Consider the following 20,849-nt stretch of genomic DNA (forward strand, 5'->3'; position numbering starts at 1 on the left):
GGGAAGGGAAGGGAAGGGAAGGGAAGGGAAGGGAAGGGAAGGGAAGGGAAGGGAAGGGAAGGGAAGGGAAGGGAAGGGAAGGGAAGGGAAGGGAAGGGAAGGGAAGGGAAGGGAAGGGAAGGGAAGGGAAGGGAAGGGAAGGGAAGGGAAGGGAAGGGAAGGGAAGGGAAGGGAAGGGAAGGGAAGGGAAGGGAAGGGAAGGGAAGGGAAGGGGCTCAGCTTTGCAAAACAGGTTAGATCACGTATTTGGGGATAAGGGCCCAACTCTTTTAAAAAGAGGCAGCGCTGGTTCAAGACTCTGGTTTGTGTGAGCCTTCTCAGGGTGTGCTTACTTTGCTACTGTGCACCGTGGTTTGCAGATGAAACATCATAAGCTTTACTACCAAATATCCAGAGTCTACATCTACACAGTGAGCATTCATATATCAGAAAACCCAAGATAAATAAATGCTCCAGAAGAAATAAACTGAGGTTGACATTTCTAATGGGTACATAAGCTGTGCAGTACATTGCTCAATATCTCTCTTAAGCCAAAGAGCTGCTAAGGGTCATCTGTCTTCCTGCCTCCACCCTTGGATTACTAAAACTAAACCAAAACAATAATGTAGTAGAAAAAGAATGGTCCTAATGTAAAATATCTGCACATTCCATGACTCACGGCCCAACCTGTCTTCCTAAAATTAACAAAAATCACATGCAACCAAAACATACATTCTTACATCATCTTCAACTTTTCTATTTTGAATCAAAATCAGTTTTCAAGTCTGCAACTTGACCTTCAGCCTCTTCCAAGTTTTAACATAGTTTTCTTTTCAAGCCACGAAAGTGCAAAGGTAAGAAAAGTACCTCTATAATTTAATAGGTTTTTTCCATCACAAGAATGTTCAGAAAACGCTGTGCCACCACATTACTACCAAGAGGTGCAGTATTGCCAAACGTGAAAGCTTTCTGCCTGAATCAGAAGCACACTCCAATGCACATTCATAGGAATGGTACTTGCAAGTGGGAAAACACAAGCGTTTAGTGCAAAAATACTGTCTCATTTTTCACTGCATGTTGCAGTTTTATCAATTACTTCCCTACACTTAATTAACTCCTTGTTTCATCTTAATGCGATAATGAGAACTTTAATTCAAGTCATATACCACATCAATGATCCTAGCAGCAGAAATAGATTTTATTAAAGCCACCAAAGCCCCATAATCCCTCTGCATTTTTGTAACAGGATGAGCCAAATACAAGCATAGCAGCTGCAACAAGCCAGGAGCGTTCCCTGGTCGCTACTGAGAACATTAATAAATAAAATCTACTTTGCAATCACAGCGAGTACACTGACGAGTATTTCTCACCTGCTCATGTCTGTGACAAAACAAAGCAGCCAAGACGGGGCTGTCGCAGCTCTCTGCACATTGCTTATACGTGTTCAAACAGAGGCCACAGAAGGTCTTTTATTCCGTGTGATGAACTCACAACTTCTGAACAGCCCACAACGGAATGTCCCTTGGCTTTTCTCTAGGGAGGGCAGCCCTGGAAAAAGGCACGTGTTGCAAGCTGCCAGGACTGGACAAAAATTTGTACATCGGCAGCACGCTCACCTTCAACAGGCAGGCTGATCTACCCCAGCAGGAACACTGCCTGTGTGTCAGAATGGCTGGGTAAGGCAAACAAGAAAGGAAGCCAAGAAGGAAGGTGGGGAAGCAGCCAGCCCACAGCCTGCAGCCAGTACAGGATTCCCAAAGTAACCTTCACAGAGACAGGAAGGGCACGCTGCAGATGACAGAGCATGGGAGGCCCGTTTTGTGATGTTTAAACCCTGCTGAGACGTATCCGTAGTAAGAGCAGAAGGAACACACTCCTTTCAGCCTAAGGCTCCTCTGTTCAGATCTTCCAAACAAACACTGGCAGCCACACACCACCTCAAATGTGCAGCTATAAATAAGCAGGCAGCAATGCAGCACTGCCCTATTAATGGTCTAGGAGCATTAAAATCACTCGGTTACTATGAATATGCAATGCTTCAGCACTGCCAGGGCTGGCCCCTTTGCATCAGAGGGCCTCACTGCACAGCCCATAGGGAAGTGCAGGTATCAAATCCTTTGCCACCGGACTTTCATGGTCTCTCCTCCAGCCCCATTCAACCACGTCCCCCTGCTTAGAGAGCACCAACTGAGCTGTGGGCGACTGCCCTGGCCTCTCACCCAGGGCTATTTCCCTCATTCGTTTACATCCAGAAGGGCACATTCACTTGTTAACTCAGTAGGTGTTCCACAAAAACAAGCTCACCACATTTTCAAGGCCTATCTGGGAAGACAAGCAGCTGAGGTGATAAGGGGTGTTCTCCTAATCCTCAATTCCAGAGTTTAGTTGAAGCCCCAAAATTCCTGAAGCTTAAAGTCACTCCCCACTAATTTCAGCTTGCAGGGTGAGCAAATTTTTATCTCTGCGCTCTCCCAAGGGAGCTCACAGCCATCTACCTCTTGGTATGCCCTTCTTTCATTAAGAGTGCATTTTCACAGTTGGTTTATGGCCATTTTCTGAGCTCTGCTATTCAAAAGTCCAGCCATGCAGTTCTGGTACACTGCCACAGGAATAGGGCCAATCTAGCCATGCAAGGAGTCCTTCCAGCTCATGGAAATGAAATTATTTTACCAAGGCCAAACACACCAAGGGAGTGACACAACCAGGAACAACATTCTCTCCTGGTTCCCACCTCAGGAAAGCTGCACACCATTAGCAGAGCTGTTCCCACCTCGTCAGCCATTATTTACTTATAACTGAATGCTACTGTGAGCAAGAACAAAGATGTCTCTCTCTCTCTTTTAACGGGTTCACCGTTTTGCATTCATACCATTTCCTTCACTTTAAACACATCCGTGGAGCACCTTTGCAATTTGTGTCTTTGCACGACTACAAACAGTGCCCATGGATATGGCTGCAAAGAGGTTACAAGAGCGAGTCCTACCTCTCAGGCACTCAATAAGTGAGACTTTCCAAATGACTTAAAAAGCAAGTTTTGAAGCGTAATTATTCTGCTGAAAGACAAAAGCATCTTTCAGATGCTTTGTTTAAAATTAATTAGTATCTAAATATCGACAAAAACATTTGAGAATGACAGCTTATTAAGCACAAAACCAGAAAACAGTGAATAACTTCAAGACATGAAAAATAATATAATAATATAATAAATAACATGATTGAATTCTACATGCTGGACTCTGCCTCTTGTTACATTTGGTCTGAGCTATTAGCCTACTGTAAAAGCCAGCCAAGAATTCTTCAAACCCTGCCAGAGCTAGAAATACTGGCCAGAAATATTTGTCATATCACAGCTCGGCTTCCAAAAAGTAAGATGCTGGACTTCCACAGCCAGGAAAATATAAGGTGCAAAGGACAATAAAAAATGGACTCGCTTAATATTGTTGGAATACATCAGATCAAATGAATCCAAGTGCTCTTAATCCTGTAGGACTGCGGCATGACAAATATACTTCATTTGGAGTCACCAGACCCCATGAGTCAAATCAGTCTGGAAGATTCGGCCACACAACTTCTGGATGCTGTTCAATTAGTATGAGGCAATGATTTCCAGTACTCAGCAACCAAGGCAGTCTTCTCCTTCAGAGAGCTAGACGGTTTTACCTTGGATTAAATTTATTGATTTTTCCACTGTGTACACAGAACAGTGCCATCAGGCAACTTCAGATGAGTTCACTGACCACAATACTAATGGAATTTGCTAATTTTTTTCAAAGCACTCATGAAATACAAAACAACTGTGCCTCACAATTATGTGTCACTGCAGCGGCAGCTTCTGAAATAAATTCATCTCCAAGAAAAATGTCTTGACAGGGACTCGTCCCTAAGAAGTTTGCCCTTTATCCACCCAAGAGTGCTGAGGGAACTGGCGGAGGTGATAGCCGAGCCGCTTTCCATCATCTGTCAGCGCTCCTTGTTGACTGGTGAGGTCCCAGAAGACTGGAGGCTTGCCAACGTGACTCCCATTTACAAGAAAGGTCATAAGGAGGATCTGGGGAACTACAGGTCTGTTAGTCTGACCTCGGTGCCAGGGAAGGTTATGGAGCAGATTGTCTTGAGGGAGATCATGAGGCATGTGCGGGATGAGCAGGGGATCAGGCCTAGCCAGCATGGGTTCGTGAAGGACAGGTCCTGCTTGACCAACCTGATCTCCTTCTATGATCTAGTGACCCATCTGGTGGATGAGGGAAAGGCTGTTGATGTGGTCTACCTAGACTTCAGCAAAGCCTTTGACACTGTCTCCCACAGCATTCTCCTGCAGAAGCTGGCAGCCCGAGGCTTGGATGGGTACACTCTCGGCTGGGTAAGGAGCTGGCTGGAGGGCCGGGCACAGAGAGTGGTGGTGAATGGAGTCAAATCCAGCTGGCGACCGGTCGTGAGTAGTGTTCCCCAGGGGTTGGTGCTGGGGCCTGTCCTCTTCAATATCTTTATTGATGACCTCGATGAGGGCATCGAGTGCACCCTCAGTAAATTCACAGATGACACCAAATTGGCTGGAAGTGTGGATCTGCCTGGGGGTAGCGAGGCCCTACAGAGGGATCTGGACAGGCTGGAGAGCTGGGCTGGAGCCAATGGGATGAGTTTCAACAAGGCCAAATGCCGGGTCCTGCACTTCGGCCACAACAACCCCAGGCGATGCTACAGGCTTGGGGCGGTGTGGCTGGAGGACTGCGTAGAGGAAATGGACCTGGGGGTATTGATTGATGCTCGGCTGAACATGAGCCGACAGTGTGCCCAGGTGGCCAAGAAGGCCAATGGCATCCTGGCTTGCATCAGAAACAGTGTTGCCAGCAGGAGCAGAGAGGTGATTGTTCCCCTACATTCAGCACTGGTGAGGCCGCACCTCGAGTACTGTGTCCAGTTTTGGGCCTCTCACTGCAAGAAAGATATTGAGGCCGTGGAACGTGTTCAAATGAGGGCAACAAAGCTGGTGAGGGGTCTGGAACACAGGCCATATGAGGAGAGGCTGAAGGAGCTGGGAATGTTCAGCCTGGAGAAGAGGCGGCTCAGGGGAGACCTCACTGCTCTCTATAACTTCCTGAAGGGAGGTTGTAGTGAGCTGGGGGTCGGCCTCTTCTCTCGTGTCATTAGTGATAGGACCAGGGGGAATGGTTTCAAGCTACGGCAGGGGAGATTCAGGCTGGACATTAGGAAGTATTACTTTTCAGAAAGGGTGGTCAGGCACTGGAATGGACTGCCCAGGGAGGTGGTGGAATCACCGAGCCTGGGAGTGTTCAAGGAAAGGCTGGATGTTGTGTTGAGGGACATGGTTTAGTGGGAGCTATTGGGAATAGGTGAACGGTTGGACTGGATGATCTTGAAGGTCTTTTCCAACCTTGGTGATTCTATGACTCTATGATTATATTCACTTACTGTAGGGTGAAGTCTCTTCAGGCACAGCTGGTCCAACTCATCTCAGTGAGCCTACCTGTTGCAGTAAGCTCTGCTCCCCAGAGAGGGGTGCTGGGAGGAATGAGCATCTCTCAGAGGCTATATGTAACTCCTCGCTGTTTTATTCAGCGCTCAGACTTTCACTAATCGTAGTCAAGGTAAGATACCATATTAGCTACAAACAAAACCTGATTTTTAATCTGCTGTGAGATCATGATTTTCACCCATCTGACCTGAAAGCCATGACGCTCATCCATCCAAACAGCATATTTACCTACACGCAGTGAAAAAACTGCACTGAAAACTGACTCTGATTGGAATCAGAAGGAATAAAGCAAATCAAGTGTAAATACTCGATTCTGAAATAAAGGTTAAGCAGGAGTTCAATATTAATTTAAAGAAGACAAGAAAACACTTAGGCTCAGTTTGGACATCACCTAATGGTAAAGTTCACTAGTTTCATGTCTGTGCTAATTGATCAGCGTGGCTGAATTTGAGCTTTAACTAACATCGAAGCATTGTATAACGAAGGCAGTCAGTGCCCTTCATGCCACAGCAATAAAACTTGCTCCCAAAATTCACCCTTGGGCTCTCCACTATGCTTCACAATTCAAGCTTCTATTTTAGAGCAAACATCCATCCCGTGGAATTAGCATTTTTAGAGAAAACCTTTACAAGTCAAGAATGTTGTGAACAGTACTTGAAACCCACATTCCACTCATGTGCAAACTGGAACAAAGATGCTGTTAACAGTTTGCCTGCCCACCATTTTGTTAACAGTGCCCACTGCAGACCTTGCTTTGCAGCCCCCATGCACTCTTCCTTCCTTGGCAGCCTCTCACTACTCTCCCATGACTTCATTCCAGACAATCTTTTTCTTGCATGAGAGAACGAGCTTGAATCGAGTGCAGAATAATGATTCAGTATCTCCCACCCCAGTGTTAAGTTCCTCTAAACTCAATTAATCACAGGAACCTCTGGCAGCTCACAATTTGCCAGCAAGATACACCACAGTAATAAGTGATTTCACATTCTGCTTTTGAAGACAAGCTATTAAATTCACATACTGTACTACTTTAATCAAGAATAGTTAATTAAGCTGTTCCCTTGATACAATTTTTTAATCATTCTGCACCAACCATACATCACTTTTATAGAACTCAGACTGCGGCCATGATGCATGTTTGCAATCTGTCTTTCCAAATTAATCTGTCAGCATTTGTAAACTCAGAGCAGATCCAATACATTCTGTCTCTCCAGTAGCTGAGCCAGAAGTTCAGGGAGACCGAGGACTGGATGGGGAGTGATGCTGGAGCAGTGCTTTGCAACGGGGTTTCACTGAAAAGCTGAACGACAAATCCCACTGCAGATCATCACCCAGCACGATAGCAAGGTCTTCATTATTATTTTAGTGCTTTGTATTTGCATACCTTTTATTTCCTTAAGTTAACTCAGCTTTATGGTCTATGTCGTTATCATAAAACCAAGTCCAATAACTGCACATAGTAATGATCAACACACATAATCCAGGATTCGTAAGTAGAGGCCATAAAACCAGGGGGATCTATAGTGCCAGATCAACAAAATATTAACAATACGACAAGAATCTAAAGTCTACATTTATAACGATTTTCTATTGCATTATCTGAGCTCAAGGGCAGGCTAATGCAATGCTTTTCTAGGAAAAAACTTCACACACAGAGGCCACGGGAACTAGATTTTAATCCTTTCTGTTTTAAAGCACTCACAGAAGTAGGATATGAAAAAAAATGGCGTCACGGTTTGGCTATGTGACTTAATGATAAAAAAAAATAAAGAGTTCCATAAAGTAAATAAGAGAAGAAAATGAAAACCTGGTCCAGTTTTCCGAACTGGCACAGGGATCCCCAGTAGGGAACCCTCTGACACTGTGCTAATGCGAGAACTGCTAAACTGTGAGAATCTGCTAAACATTTATCCCAGGAAAACAGGGCGCACAGAAGACAGAGAAGACATGGAGAAGACATGTTCTCCCATCCGGCCTTTCATAACTGCACACCAAGCCTTTCACATGCCCACTTCAACATTTTTACGTAGGATTTTTTAACGGCCAACAAATGAGGCTGACGTAAATTCAGGTATTTTCACTCTCACACTACTTCATGGATTCTATTTATAAAGCTCTGCATCCTTCCTTCTCTGTGGAAATGTCACCACGGTATTAATAACGTTCAGATTTAGAAGGTGCACAACTCAAAGCTCAGAGGCAGGAGCCTCACAAAGCAATAATGTAACATGGGACTTGCTGGATCCATCGAGACTCCATCAATCTCCCCCTATACTTGCAGACAAAAAGAACTAAGATCCCTTATTATTTAAATGAAGAAAACAATCCACGCCATGTTTTTTTTTAACTGAGAAAACAAGTGCAGCCAGAAGAACAGCTTCCAAAAGACAACCAAGCCCATTAGGCATAAGTGAATCTACTCACTTAAGCCTTTGAATGGGCTGGCAGGGCATGGGCCTTTCATGTGTTTTTCCCATTTAACATTCAGGTTTGTTTAGATAAACTCATAGATGTGTTTATTTACATATAAAGATAGAAAGATATATTTGGGGATTTAAAGTAGAGGAAAAATCTTTTACAGTAATCATTAACTGAAAACATACTGAACTTTAACTAAAGAAACATGTTCTAACACTGAGAAACTTTTGTAATTAATCCTTGCCTTAGATCATTTCAGAAGGAGTTACAAGCCTAATTAGCATTAGCTGAGAAATTGCTCATGTCCTGGAATTCCTGAAGCGAGGCACCCACCGCAGACACCTGCATGCCCACTGCCCCACAGCCAGTAGGGCTCAGCCCTGGCTCACTGCACCGAGTCCCAGAACACTTCTCAGCATTGTAGCTCGCTGCAGACGCAAGCTTCCCTCCAAACTCCATGCCTGTAACACGGATTAAAACAACAATTGCTAAAATCTCTCTCTTTTTCTCTATTCTGTTTGATTAAAAGAGCACTGGGGCTATTCTTAGAGGAGCTGCAGTGGGCAGGCTGCAGCTAGCAAACGCTTGGCCTGTGGCCAGCCACGGCTCGCTGCAAGGCTGAGCAATGCTGGCTGATGCTGTGCCACAGCAGAAGCTCAGTGAAGGATCTCCGCTTGCATTGTTGCATTTTAAAAAAGGAGGATGCAGAAAACCAGCTGAATGCACGGCACGCTGTGAAAATGCTGTGCTTTGGGAAGGGCTGCCACCAGCCCGTGTCTGCCATCACTGTGCATCTCACCGCGCGGCTGAAGTCCTGCTTTGTAGCAGAGCACTTTCAGCAGGAAGGAAATGAGTGGAAGGATTATTTCAGTGCTCTCACATGGATGGTGATCTTTGGAAAAGCTGGGCAGGATGGAGTGGCTTACAGAGATGGGAGCACCAAACCCAGGAACACACAAGCTCCTAAATTTCTGCACCTAGCCAAGCTGTTATAAAAAAAAAAAAAAGGTATGTTTTGACTTTGACTCCTGAAAACTATGAAGCAACATCAGTGAGGCTGGTTTCAGAGCCCAGCCATCAGAAAGGACTGAGCATTTTCTATATTTAACTCAAGTTTGCTTGCTAAGGCTACAACTCGCTGTGTGCTTCCCAAGCCTAAGAAGAGATCTGGCAAATGTACAGTATTTTACTGGCTGCAGAATGTTCTGAGCATGTCTCAAATCCTGAAACCATCCCCTGCTGCCATGCGTCCCCATATGGCAGCCCCCTTTCCAGCACAGCAGCTGCCTTTTACCAAACAGCTAAATGAAGGAAGAAAAGCAGCAGCCTGATGGCACGCTCCCTCCCACGCTCATCCAAATCATCCCCCACACTGCAGCCGTACATCCTGGTACTGAGGAAGGAAAGCAATGCACTATGCTTTCCTGCGTGGCGACATCTTTATTTTCTCTAGCGTCTGCCTTTTATTTTATACTGCGAGATTTGGAAACTTATCCCCAAGATGCTCTCCTGGAAGCACACAAATTTGGAGATAAAAGTGCTGGTTTGGATGCAATAGTTCAGATGGATAGGAGTTAGATGGGTCGGCTTTCTTTATGATGTGTTCACAAAGCAGAACAGCCAATTCTGATTCCCAACTACTGCCTTCAGGCACTGCTGTAATACAAACTGCATTTTCTATTTAAATGCATATAGATACGCACAAATACAATATTATTACATTATTAAAAAGCATCGGTTTTGCATTCCCATGCTCAGCAGATCAGGCAGTTTGTTTACTTGCCCAAAGCCACCCGCCTTTCATGCTATCCCACGGCAAGATCCCACCTGAGATAAGGCAGTGAGAAGCAGCACTGACTGAGCAGGGCAAGTGCAGAGTGAATAAGGGAGATGAAAGTGCAGCACCGTGGAGCTGCGTTTCAACTCGAATACTTTCTCTTGCAGCAGCAAGGAGCAAATAATTTAAAGCTATAGGAGGTTTTCTGCCCGGTGAGAGCAAACAAATTGCTTCGGTAACTTGCATAATAGTGTAGTTCAGTATTGCTTTGCTATCTGTGTACCTGACATTAGGAAGTATTCATGTATATGCTATATCGCTTTATAACACGCCTATATGTAATCCCAAACTGCATCATCCTCCCTCCACACAAGAGCTTGAATTATAAGCACATATTTCTTTTCATTGACTCTTTTTTCTCGTAGGTTTTCTTGTCAATGAAAAACCCTTGAACCTGAAAGTTCTGATTCTGCCCAGATTCCCCTTCTCCTGATCCGACTCCCCCCCTCTGTTGCTCAATGCCAGCCTGCCCACTGCCTGAAATGCAGAAACTCCGCCAGCACATGTCCCCATCTGCTTGCATCCCAGCAATGACTGCAGTGACTGAGGGGAGTGAAGCACCATGCAACTCACATATGGGTCATGCAAAGCCTGACCCTGCAGGCAGAGGCAGCTCCAGCCTCTAGCCCTCTGCCTAAAAACAGGAGCACGGACACCAGCTCCAGCCACAGGAGGTTAGAAACACTGCAACAATGCCATCTGTCAGGCTTAAATAACAAAAATGGATGTTTCTTATATAGAAAAAGAAAAAAAAAATCCTTTAATTTCACTTAATATCCTGAAAAATTCCTGAAAAAGGTTCAAGGAGACCAGAATTCCCCCAGCTGTGGCTCAGAGCATGCTGTAATTCAGGCTGAAGAGCTAAAGCCAGCAGGAGCGAGGGAACGGGGCTGGCAAGCTTCCCAGCAGCCATCTCCACATCCCCTTCCCTTGGCTCTAGAGAAGATACCATTACATCGGAGTATTTCTGTAGCCCCAGCACTAGAGCATGGCCCCGGCAAGCCCGAGCTGATCAGTGCCTGTGTCCAGCCTCTGTACTCAAACAACATACAAAAAACTCCACTTAGAAGTGTCTGCTCTTGTTATAAATACTTTCATCTAAAATATCATCATTTCCTCCACCTCAGATTCCTGATGGGATTGTAAAGGTTTGCTGACTTCATCCACACACTGTGATGAACACAACCAAAGCATCAAAGCAAGCACATGCAGAACAACGGCTGAAGCGGTGAAAAATGCTCCTGCTCAGCATGAGCCAACGTTTCCCTCCCAGGTGCTGTGCAAAACGCTGTGCTCCTGCTGGCAAAAGCAGGGAATATTGAAAACATTCAAAATATCGGTTCATTCTCATTCAGCACACAACACAAACTCTCTTCCTGAAGATTAGTTTAATAATTAGTGCTCTCTGCTCTCCTGCTACAATTCTTATTCCTGCAAGTACTTCTCATTCTGAGTTCTACTGCAAGCTGCTCTTCTTACTGTGCAGCCCAGAGGAATGAAAAGAGAACACACTAAAAATAATATGGGCTATGAATACAGTCTCATATGGATTGGATATTGGAAAATATTTGTGTTGCTTTCCTAAGAAAGGAGACAAACTCACTGAGCTCTCAGAAGCTCCCATGCAGAGGCCCTGCAGAGCCCAGGCCTGCCCAGCAGCTCCATGGCCTAGGGAGAAGTCCTGTTCCTTGCACGACGCTCACAGGGATGCAGTAAATGCAGGAGCGAAAACACAGAGAGAAGGAAGCACATGTGGAGGAGGCCAGCACTGCACCGTGCCCTGAAGGCACAGCACACAGCTGCCCAGGAGACTGAGCTGGCACCTACCTCTTGTCTTTAAAGATACTGACTGCATGTATTCACTAAAGAAAACACTTTCTCAGCTGCATTGACAGCAAGCTCCCCCAGACAGGTACTGATTGTGAGAAGAACTTGCCTGAAACCAACACTCCATGTCCCTCAAAAGGTACCATCTCGTCTTCAGTAAAGCAAAACCAACATATTCAGTTTGAGTCTGAATGTGCCCATCCCAGCTGTCAGCCCCCAAAATGTTCTCCTCCAGGTGCAGTGCTGTATTCAAACTAAAACTGAGAATCATAGAATCACAATCATCTGGTTTCATCCCGCTGCTACGTGCAGGGTCACCAACCACCAGACCAGGCTGCCCAGAGCCATACCCAGCCTGGCCTTAAATGCCTCTGGGGATGGGGCATCCACATCATCCTTGGGCAACCTTATTATTAAATTCTACAAGTAAAGCTCAGAGACCCTCAAGTTCTCAAAGAAAAAGAATGGCAGATCTAAAAAAAAATAGAAAAAGGTTTCTAGCCCTTAAGATCACAGAAGACAGACCGTAAACTTCCAGAACTTTATGTGTAATGTATTTAAACAACCAACTTCACCTATAACCTATGTATTCTGCCAGCTGACCGATGGCCAAGCAGCTGGTGCCGGCAGTGCAGCAGGATGCAGCACACAAGAGGCCGTTGTGGGAGCAGTGTCCATCTCTACACTTCCCTCCGAAGATTATCATTGAATTTTTCTGTCCAAAACATACACACAGCTTTGACACAGCAGACAACCTCGAGTACAAGGACGTTGACAATGAAAGGGTATGAGAAGCAGTTACATCCTCATGGCAATGCTTGAAGATACAGTTATTCCACCCATTCAAATGACAGAAACAGTCAAGCATGTCCCATACAGAAAACAATCAGCTTCTGCAACTGATGCAGACATCTCTGTGGGATCACAAACACATCACCGGAGATTTATATCTGATCCAGCAAGAGTAAAGCATAACTTGGGCATTAGAACTCCACTGTTTTTTCTCTTAGCAAACATGTAAGGCTGCAAGTATACACTGCATTGGTACACCATTACTTTAATATGCTTGCAAAGAAATATAATTGTATATTTTTTAAGCTTTCTCTACTTTAAAATCACATCCTGATCAAAATTTCTCACTGCACATCCCAGCAGAATAGTCTGTGGCTTAGTTAACACAGGGTGGAGACTGCAATACAGACTAGTCTGAAGCAACGTAGCTGGAACATACTTAGTTTTAATATTGCTTCTGATTTGCTAAAAATATTAATAGCATCAACTTATTCTCTAGATTTTCAGAAGTCAGATACTAAAAGAAAAATTAATGCCTCTTTCATCAAAATTTTTTATGGAATCCAGAGGAAATTAATACTTACTGTGATCATTTACTTTCATCTCTATGTAACATGCAGTGACCCGTAAGTTAAATGAGCTCAAACTGACACAAACTCATTAACAGAAACCATTCTTTGAAGAATATCACTGCAAATTTAAACTGAAATAGGCAATAGGGATAAAAGCTAATTGCCTGGTGTTTAAAGTAACAGATTCCAGTAACAACATTCTTTCCACGCACTGCTAAATCCGTTTCAAATGCCTTTCTTCCAAAAACACTGCAGAAGCAGGCTCATGAAAACTGAAATGCAGTACTTACTACCTTCTTTACTACTGATACCAATACTGCAGCATTTGACTGGAATCTGAAATTCTGCAGAAGTCCAGAGGGTGAATTTCCCTGGGGAATGCAGAAGGCAAGCTGGGAGTACACACTGGTCCGGATTCTGCCAACGAAGACTGCAGGAAAGCATCTCCAATAAGCAACTGTGTCCTCCTGCAGGACTTTCTGGAGTAATAATTCCTCTTTGCTTGGTGCTATTGCACTCAGTGGCTATGCCTGGGGGAAAGGCGCTGCCTCCCTTGCCCCAGTGCAACCCTTGCTACCTACAGCTGAAAGGAGCTTGGCTCTATGCTCAGCACTCCTTCACTGAGTTAGCTACTCTTACTTTTTTTTTTCCTGGCTTTCATTTACTTACTTATTTTGAAGCAGCTTCCTTTGTTCTGAGTTGTTTTCCATAAGCAAGAACAGCGTGAATAGAGCATCTCTGAGCCACCTCTGTGACCTGCCTGCACAGACCTCCTATGGGGCAGGAGGATTTGGCTGCTGCAGCATCCAGGATTTCTGTGCTTGAGGGAAAACATGGTGGGGAGCAGCCCTGCTTCATGTCCTGCAACTTCTCAGCTCTCTTTTCCAGCTCCCAGGACCATAGGAGATGCCAACAGAGCAACGGCTGGGTGCCACACCAGTCTGTGAGCAACCCTGCCACAATACCAAGTCATCCAGTACTGTTCACTTGGCCCTTTTATTATTATTATACCCCCAGAGCAGCCCCCACTCTCCGCAAATGATGTTTCAATGTTTTTCTCCCCAGAATTATCCAATTTTTCCACATGTTTTTGTGCCCAAATTTCAACTCAATAGCCCTCAGCATCTTCAAGAGTTTTGCTGAACACAGGCATTACATCTGGAAAGAATGGAGGAGAAAGGAAAACGGGGCAGAGAAGCTAACAGTCACTTCTGCCTAGGCAGACAGATGCACAGACATGCAGCCCTGACAGCAGACAAGGAACCAAACCCATGCAATTGCTGCAGCACTGCAGGATGGTGTGGTCTGCTGCCTGATGCTTCAGGCCCCAAACCTCAGGGCAGAAAAAAACTAAAAATGCCCCTTCATGCTAAGGATGGAGGCCTGTGGTCTCAGGCATTTCTGCTTTAGTTCCCCTGATAAGCAGAGTACAATGGGAGTTCACTACACAATGCTATTGCTGCAATCATTAGGAAACCTACAGCCTGAAATCTTGATGCTATAGTATACATGAAAATGATGCTACATTTAATTTTCATAAAGCTCTCTGGCAGTGTATTACGATTGTATAGACTTACACCATTTCAAACACAGCAATTCTAAGCCTGTCTAGAAACAATAAGCAGCAGTGGAGTTAAACTCTTTAAAATACCAAACTAATCGTATTATATACTTACATTTGCAGAGCCATCTGTGGGGTTTTTTTACATATGTAGACAAGAAAACACCATAAATATCCCCAATAAATTTAACCAGGGAGAGTAGTAGCTCATATATATATAGATTGGGGAACTTGGGAATAGAATTGGCTATACTTGCCTAACTCAGTCAGGAACTGCAGCATGTGTCAATATTTGCATCACATCTCACAAAATGTTTATCTGATTTACAGATCTATGAGACATATTTTGCACAGCCAATTTATTATTTATTATTTATATTAGGCACAGCGTATTCACTTTTGTATATAGTTATTAAAATTGCTTCATTTATCCTTTTCTGCCAGGCTTTTAATTTCATGCACTTCATCTGTCAGGTACTGCGATATACTTGTAACGCATCACAGCAGATGATGGTACTGGCATTGGAGACAGACCTACAGACACCAAGGCTGTGCAGAACTGAGTATTACCAAGCTGAATGCTACATGGAGAACAGCAGCAGGCTGGAGAAGCTCAGAACACTGGAAATAACAGCGCACACAAGGCTGACAAAAAAAGTACATTTGGAGGTAAGTTGAATGGAAACTTATGCTTACTGGAAGGAAAATGCAAGGTGTTATGCTTGTATTATTAAAGGTGGAATGAGAGATAGCAAGCAGAATACAGAGGTACAATTTTCTTCCAGTTCCAACAGCAATCCATCTCAACCTCCACCATATAATTTCACTGAGCTTCAGGACAATAGAGCATTATGCCCAAAAGTTTTGAGGACTGGATAACGAAACAGAGAAGTTCCAACAGGTAGCATTGTGGCATGACCGATTAGGAAACAATTCCTCTTAGTAAAAGGTACAAAAGCATCCAAGAACTGAACTGTGATAAATATCGAGTCAACCGTCTAACACAAAGTTAGATATCTGATGTTCTCCGAGGCCTCTGTACTACTGCAAAGTCTCAAAGGAAAACTGATACTCATCAAGTTTCCAAAGCTGCATGAATATAGCACATCTTATCTTACCTTATTCTGCAATAAAATTTTAGAGTGGAAAACTATCAGTGCTCCAAGAGGATGGCGGTGAGGATAACTGAATTAGTCCTATGATGAATGTTAAATAGGCTGCTATGATTGTGCTTTGTATATTTAATACGATGATGTAGAACTAAACAGTAAGTCCTTTCTAAACAACCAAAAAAAACCAACCAGGCCTTTAGAAATAGTAAAAATGTGTTATTTATTTCTGCATGTATTTTTTAGAATCTATTTAACTTTTAGAAAGATTGGTACTTGCTGATTTTTAGCATTTTAGCTCTTCAAGGTAATGAAGTAGCCAGCATCAGCTTTTGCTTGCATTCAAAGCTGAAAGAAAACCCCAGATCTGAGTAATAAACCCAAAGTTGGTACAAACCTTTATAGTTTGGGTTATGGCTATCATAAAACTCTGGAACTCTTCAGTACTGCACAAGCAACCTATACTGCCCTCAAAATTATGGGGAACCACATGAAAGCCAGGAAGATGCCCCTGCAAGAGGCAGCCCCTGTCCCCATCAGTCCCCGACCCCACAAGTTTCCAGGCAGACCCTGCTGGTGTGCTCTAGAGTGTGCTCGCTTCTTCCCCCACACAAATGACATCTCAAGAGGAAATCAGTCCAATATCCTTTCTCTTCAACCAGGATTGGAGATATCCAAGCAGCAAGTGGAGAATAAAGCAAAAATGATCTGGGTAAAGCAGTGAATAAGAAACACGCCTGGTTTTTTTTCTTTTTTTTTTTTTTTTCCTATCAACAACCTACATTTTAATTCAATGAGGTCTTTTGTTCTGCCAGAGTTTCTTCACGTGGAGAATCTTCTGCTCTGCCTGTCGTGCAGCCCTACCACAGCCATTCTTGTTGCTGATATGTCTGCAGAGTATTTCTGTGCTACACTGTCAGCCCTGCTCCAGCTGCGAGCCCTGATTACCCCTCAGGAGGAAGCCAAGAAGATGGTGCCCCAGGAACGGAGCTTTGTCCAACCCCCAGGACCAGCTCCACATGGGACAACACCATCCTCCAGCCCCATTTCGGAAGGAGATATGAGTTAGCAGCTGTGACAACAGCAAAAGGTGGAATTAAGGAGAGAGGGAGGAAGGAAAAGGGCTGGCTGATTCTCCCAACGCTTTTCCTTGTTCCAAACATTTCTGTTGCCTGGAAATGTCTGATGAGAAGATGGGATTATGTAAGTGCTTGCCAGCTTTTCACACGTTAAGAAAACTAAAGCCTGAATGATGGGTAGCTTAACCTATCCTCTAGGCAGTGAAATAAACACGTTTACTAAGGAGAAGTGAAACATCCTTAAAAACCCAGGAAGGATGAGGACTTGACAATTCCCAAGATTAAGAGCTGCATGCATTTACAGTCGGTATAATCTCCTTATAGTAAGATGAGGGAGAGGAAAGTAAAGCCTTTTTGGTGTTTCAGGACGGTTTTTGTTTTAAAGTATATACAACCTGTCTGATTGAAGACTTTATTGCATTATTCTCTTTTTCTCCCAGTAGATAAACAGACAAGAAAGCTCTACTAGCTCTCCAGCCCCACATTAAGTTACACTTTCCACCAAACCCACTGCTCTCATCAAGCATCAATAATAAAACAATAAGCCCTGTGCTGTAGAAATGTCTCTTGCTAAATTTAATCAGACTAACACTTAAGTGCTGCCAGAAAGCAGTCACTAATCAAAGCACAAAATGTTGGCATGTGCTGTGTCACCTCAGCAGACCTATGCCTCCCTGAACTCTTCCTGATTGCTACTCAAGTGGCATTAACCTTCTGCCAAAGCCCTAAATGCAGCTGTAAATTTAAAACATTTTTAAGCTGATAGGCTTTTTCCACAGGAAAACAGGAAAAAATGAGCACAACAAAGCACCAGGTCTCTAAAATGAGCGAAAATTCTCACAGTCACACTCCTCCCAGCTCAAAACAAAGGTGCTTACATTGCAGTTATGCTGAGGGCACTGCGGATGCTACTAGGAAAGGTGATGATCTCAGCAGTGCTTAGTAAAGAATCCCCAGCACCCTACTGCAAGCTGAGGTTGTGCCATCCACTGGAGCAATGCAACGCTGCAGGTAGCACAGGGCTAATCTGGAGAGCAAAGCAGAAATCACGTTGTGTGCTCCTCAAGCACCTGCTTTAGGATATTACCCAGCAAAATAAACTGCTGCACAGAGCAAGAAGACACGTGTACTTGTTTTGTACTGCAAGCACGTGCATCTAGAAGAGGGATGGAAGGCATCCAGACTGCCTGGAGCTTGCTCACCCTCCTCCATGCATCTTCTGCAAAAGGAAAATTTGTGGTGGCTTTGTGTCCAGCTTTCCACTGATGACAAAAAGCAAATCTCGAGCTGGTGATAATGGTAACAGGTCCACCAAAATCTGCTGTTGATATTCCCCATTTGGTATCACTGATGGGGGGAGGAGGAAAAACAATCCTACATGAAGAAAGCTGCAAAAATGAATGGAACCAGATGTGGAATTCCATACAGAACTACTACTGTGAAATGTCTTCAAAAAATTAAACTGGGCCAAGCCCCAGCTAGCCCATTACACAACCTATATTCCTCCAGCTTTAGAAGAGGGGAGATGACTTCTGACAAATGCCAGAGGTGACACAGCCATGATTTAAGCCACATCAGTGGTATCCCAGCTATTTCTAGTGGTACTGAGCTGGCATCTCCTTCTTGATGGTGGGACAATGAGCCAGCAAGCTGCTCTAGTCAGGGAAAACACAACGCATGCAAAATGACTCCTGCAGCTGCCCTGCTGTGAATGTACTTCTTTCTCTACTTTGAATGGTGAATTTTAAAATATGTAAAACCATGAAGCACAGAGCAAATAGCATCTACTTAAATAGGTTATTTTATCATGGCAGGGTGCTGCTGTTTTACCACCAACTCGTTTGCAAGACAGACACACATATTTCAAACTATATATATTTACATCTGCAAAGGAGGTGAGTATAATCACAGAAGCACTCCCTGCAGAGCCTAATTCAGAAAGACAAGCAGGAAGCAAAGTTGTATTTCACACTGTCCACATGATCTTCACAGCCAGGTATGGCATTGTCAGGGAAGTCCTCTTGCTGTGTGTAAGCTGCAGGCTGAATGTGCTGCATGTTGCATATTTCATTACAAAAGCACAGCCACGTTATTTCATTAGAGAAGTGATAAGTTCATTCCTTACCAAGTTTTCTTGGTTCCTGGCTGCTATTTTCTGATCATCTTCTCCCCCATTTTTCATGTATTTGACCTCTTCCACTGGTTTGATCCTATACTCATCTGAGCACCAAGAAAAAAAAAAGAAAAAAAAAAGTTTTGAACCAGTGTAGTTCGGCAACCGGGAAAAAAGAAAAACTTGAAACCAAAACAGCTGACTAGAGAAGGCCCTCATCCAGCAAGGCAACTAAAACCCACACGTCTGTAGTTTGAAAGGCTTAAATGGGACTGCTACCAAGGACGTTTCTGGCCGAAGCTTTAGTCTGGCCTCCAGAGATGGGTGGGCAGCTCTCCTGCCTGGCCCTGTAAAGAGTGGATATTGGGTATGTGAGAGGACATACTCTTCCCAGGCTCCCTGGTTTCCTGTATAGATCTTCTGAATATAAAGAAGCTCTTGGCTCCTGCAGCCTCCCAGGTTTTTCATTGGCAGTGGGCAAGGAAGCAATACACACAGCTACGATGCAGAAGCTGCTCCTCTATGTTCTTTGCATTAAAAAACAAAAAATCAAGCAATGCTGCGAAAGTCAAATTAAAAATTAGGTTACAATCTAGGAAAAACAAAAACAAAAAACAAAAAACAAAGAAAAACACTCCAAAACACTGCATTTTTTCCATTATTTCTCCTGCACTGTTTCAATGGAGCTAAAAGGTACCCCATGACAGACAGCACGTTCCCACACAACTCTCCTCCCCCACTCCTCACCACAACCGCTTTTCCTACACGTGAAAGTCACCCCGGGACAGATCCTACATGCAAACAAGGAAAAAGAGAAGTAAGTAGAGAAAGAAGTAAGACTGCTTTGCCCTTACTATTCTATCATGCTTCAGCTTTTCAAAGAGCTCAACTCCCAGCTCCAGTGCCAGCCCTGCCATGTCCTGTTACCTGCGGATGCTAACAGCATCACTCAGAGTTGGGTTTTCTTTACTTGGACACAACATCCCCAAACTCCCATGGATTTTGGGAAAAGGGATTCTTCACTTCCTTTCTCTCAAGCTCAGGAGCCCAGCGATTGCAATAACAACAGGGAGCTATTATGCCTTTTTGCCTGGCTTCTCTGTGCAGCAAGCCAAATCACAGGAATCACTCAGGGACCCCATTCCTCCCATCAGGATATACCATGCAGAAGAGATACAGGGACTGCAGCCTCGGTAAGCGTATCAGTGCAAAATGAAATGATATACAGTAAGCTGGGAATAAAAGATGAAACCTGGAAATGGAAAGAATTTCCATTTCCATTTTCTAATGGAAAGAAACCACACAAACCTTATTAATGGCGTTTTCAACCCATTCCTTGGGGTGTCGAGCAATATGTCCCTTGCTCAGGGGAAAACAAAGCAGAAATGGATTTTCCTGGGTTTAATGTATTTAAACAAAACAAAAAAATCACTTATTAGGAATCTCGCTTTCAGGACACTATGAACAAATGAGTGTAGGTCAAATAAGCCTAACTTTGAAAAATCGATTATTTTAAGATACAGGCAGGTTCTGCATTCAGTCTAGTAAATAACTTTTTTTATATAATTAAAAACATTAATAGAGAGCTTAAATAAAACCACAGAATGTATCAAATAGCAGCATTTCAAACGCAGACTCAAAACAGATGTAAGAGTTTAAAACACACTGGAAGAACATGAATTAAGAATTATTATACTGGTATACACGAGCACATTTGCTGAACCTTTTGCCTTTTTAAATGGAATTAAGGCAGTCAGAAGGTGACACTTCATAAAACCAAAAAGCTTTAACACAAAAAAGCCTGAAAATTAGGTATGCTTGATTGATTGTAACGTCTGTACCTAACTTATGTTCTTCAGCAGGGAACATCCTGAACTGTGTAGGGCTTATAAAGAGAATAGATGTTGGAGAAACTGGACTGTCAGACCAGGCAAGGATGAGGATTGTGAGGTGCATACAAGACACTTAAGGGATTTATTGCACAATTTGCACAGATAACTAACAGTGTGGATTAGTAAATGTGCTTTTGCCTCATACTTATCAATCTAATAACTATTCAATTATCTGT

The 20,849-nt window shown here is 43.8% G+C and overlaps 1 protein-coding gene across 3 annotated transcripts in view; it reads right to left on the minus strand.

Annotated features, from left to right (window-relative positions):
• CUNH1orf21 (chromosome unknown C1orf21 homolog) overlaps window positions 1-20,849 on the minus strand; it is an 89,037-nt gene that overhangs the window by 15,795 nt on the left and 52,393 nt on the right. For all 3 annotated transcript variants that reach the window (XM_042873853.1, XM_042873855.1, XM_042873854.1), the window contains one exon: window positions 18,794-18,888. In XM_042873853.1, coding sequence (XP_042729787.1) covers window positions 18,794-18,888 — 95 coding nt within the window. The remainder of the gene's footprint in view (window positions 1-18,793; window positions 18,889-20,849) is intronic.

Source organism: Lagopus leucura, unplaced genomic scaffold (genome assembly GCF_019238085.1).
Source record: "Lagopus leucura isolate 7727_CA_CO unplaced genomic scaffold, USGS_WTPT01 Super-Scaffold_100009, whole genome shotgun sequence".
Lineage (NCBI taxonomy): Eukaryota > Metazoa > Chordata > Aves > Galliformes > Phasianidae > Lagopus > Lagopus leucura.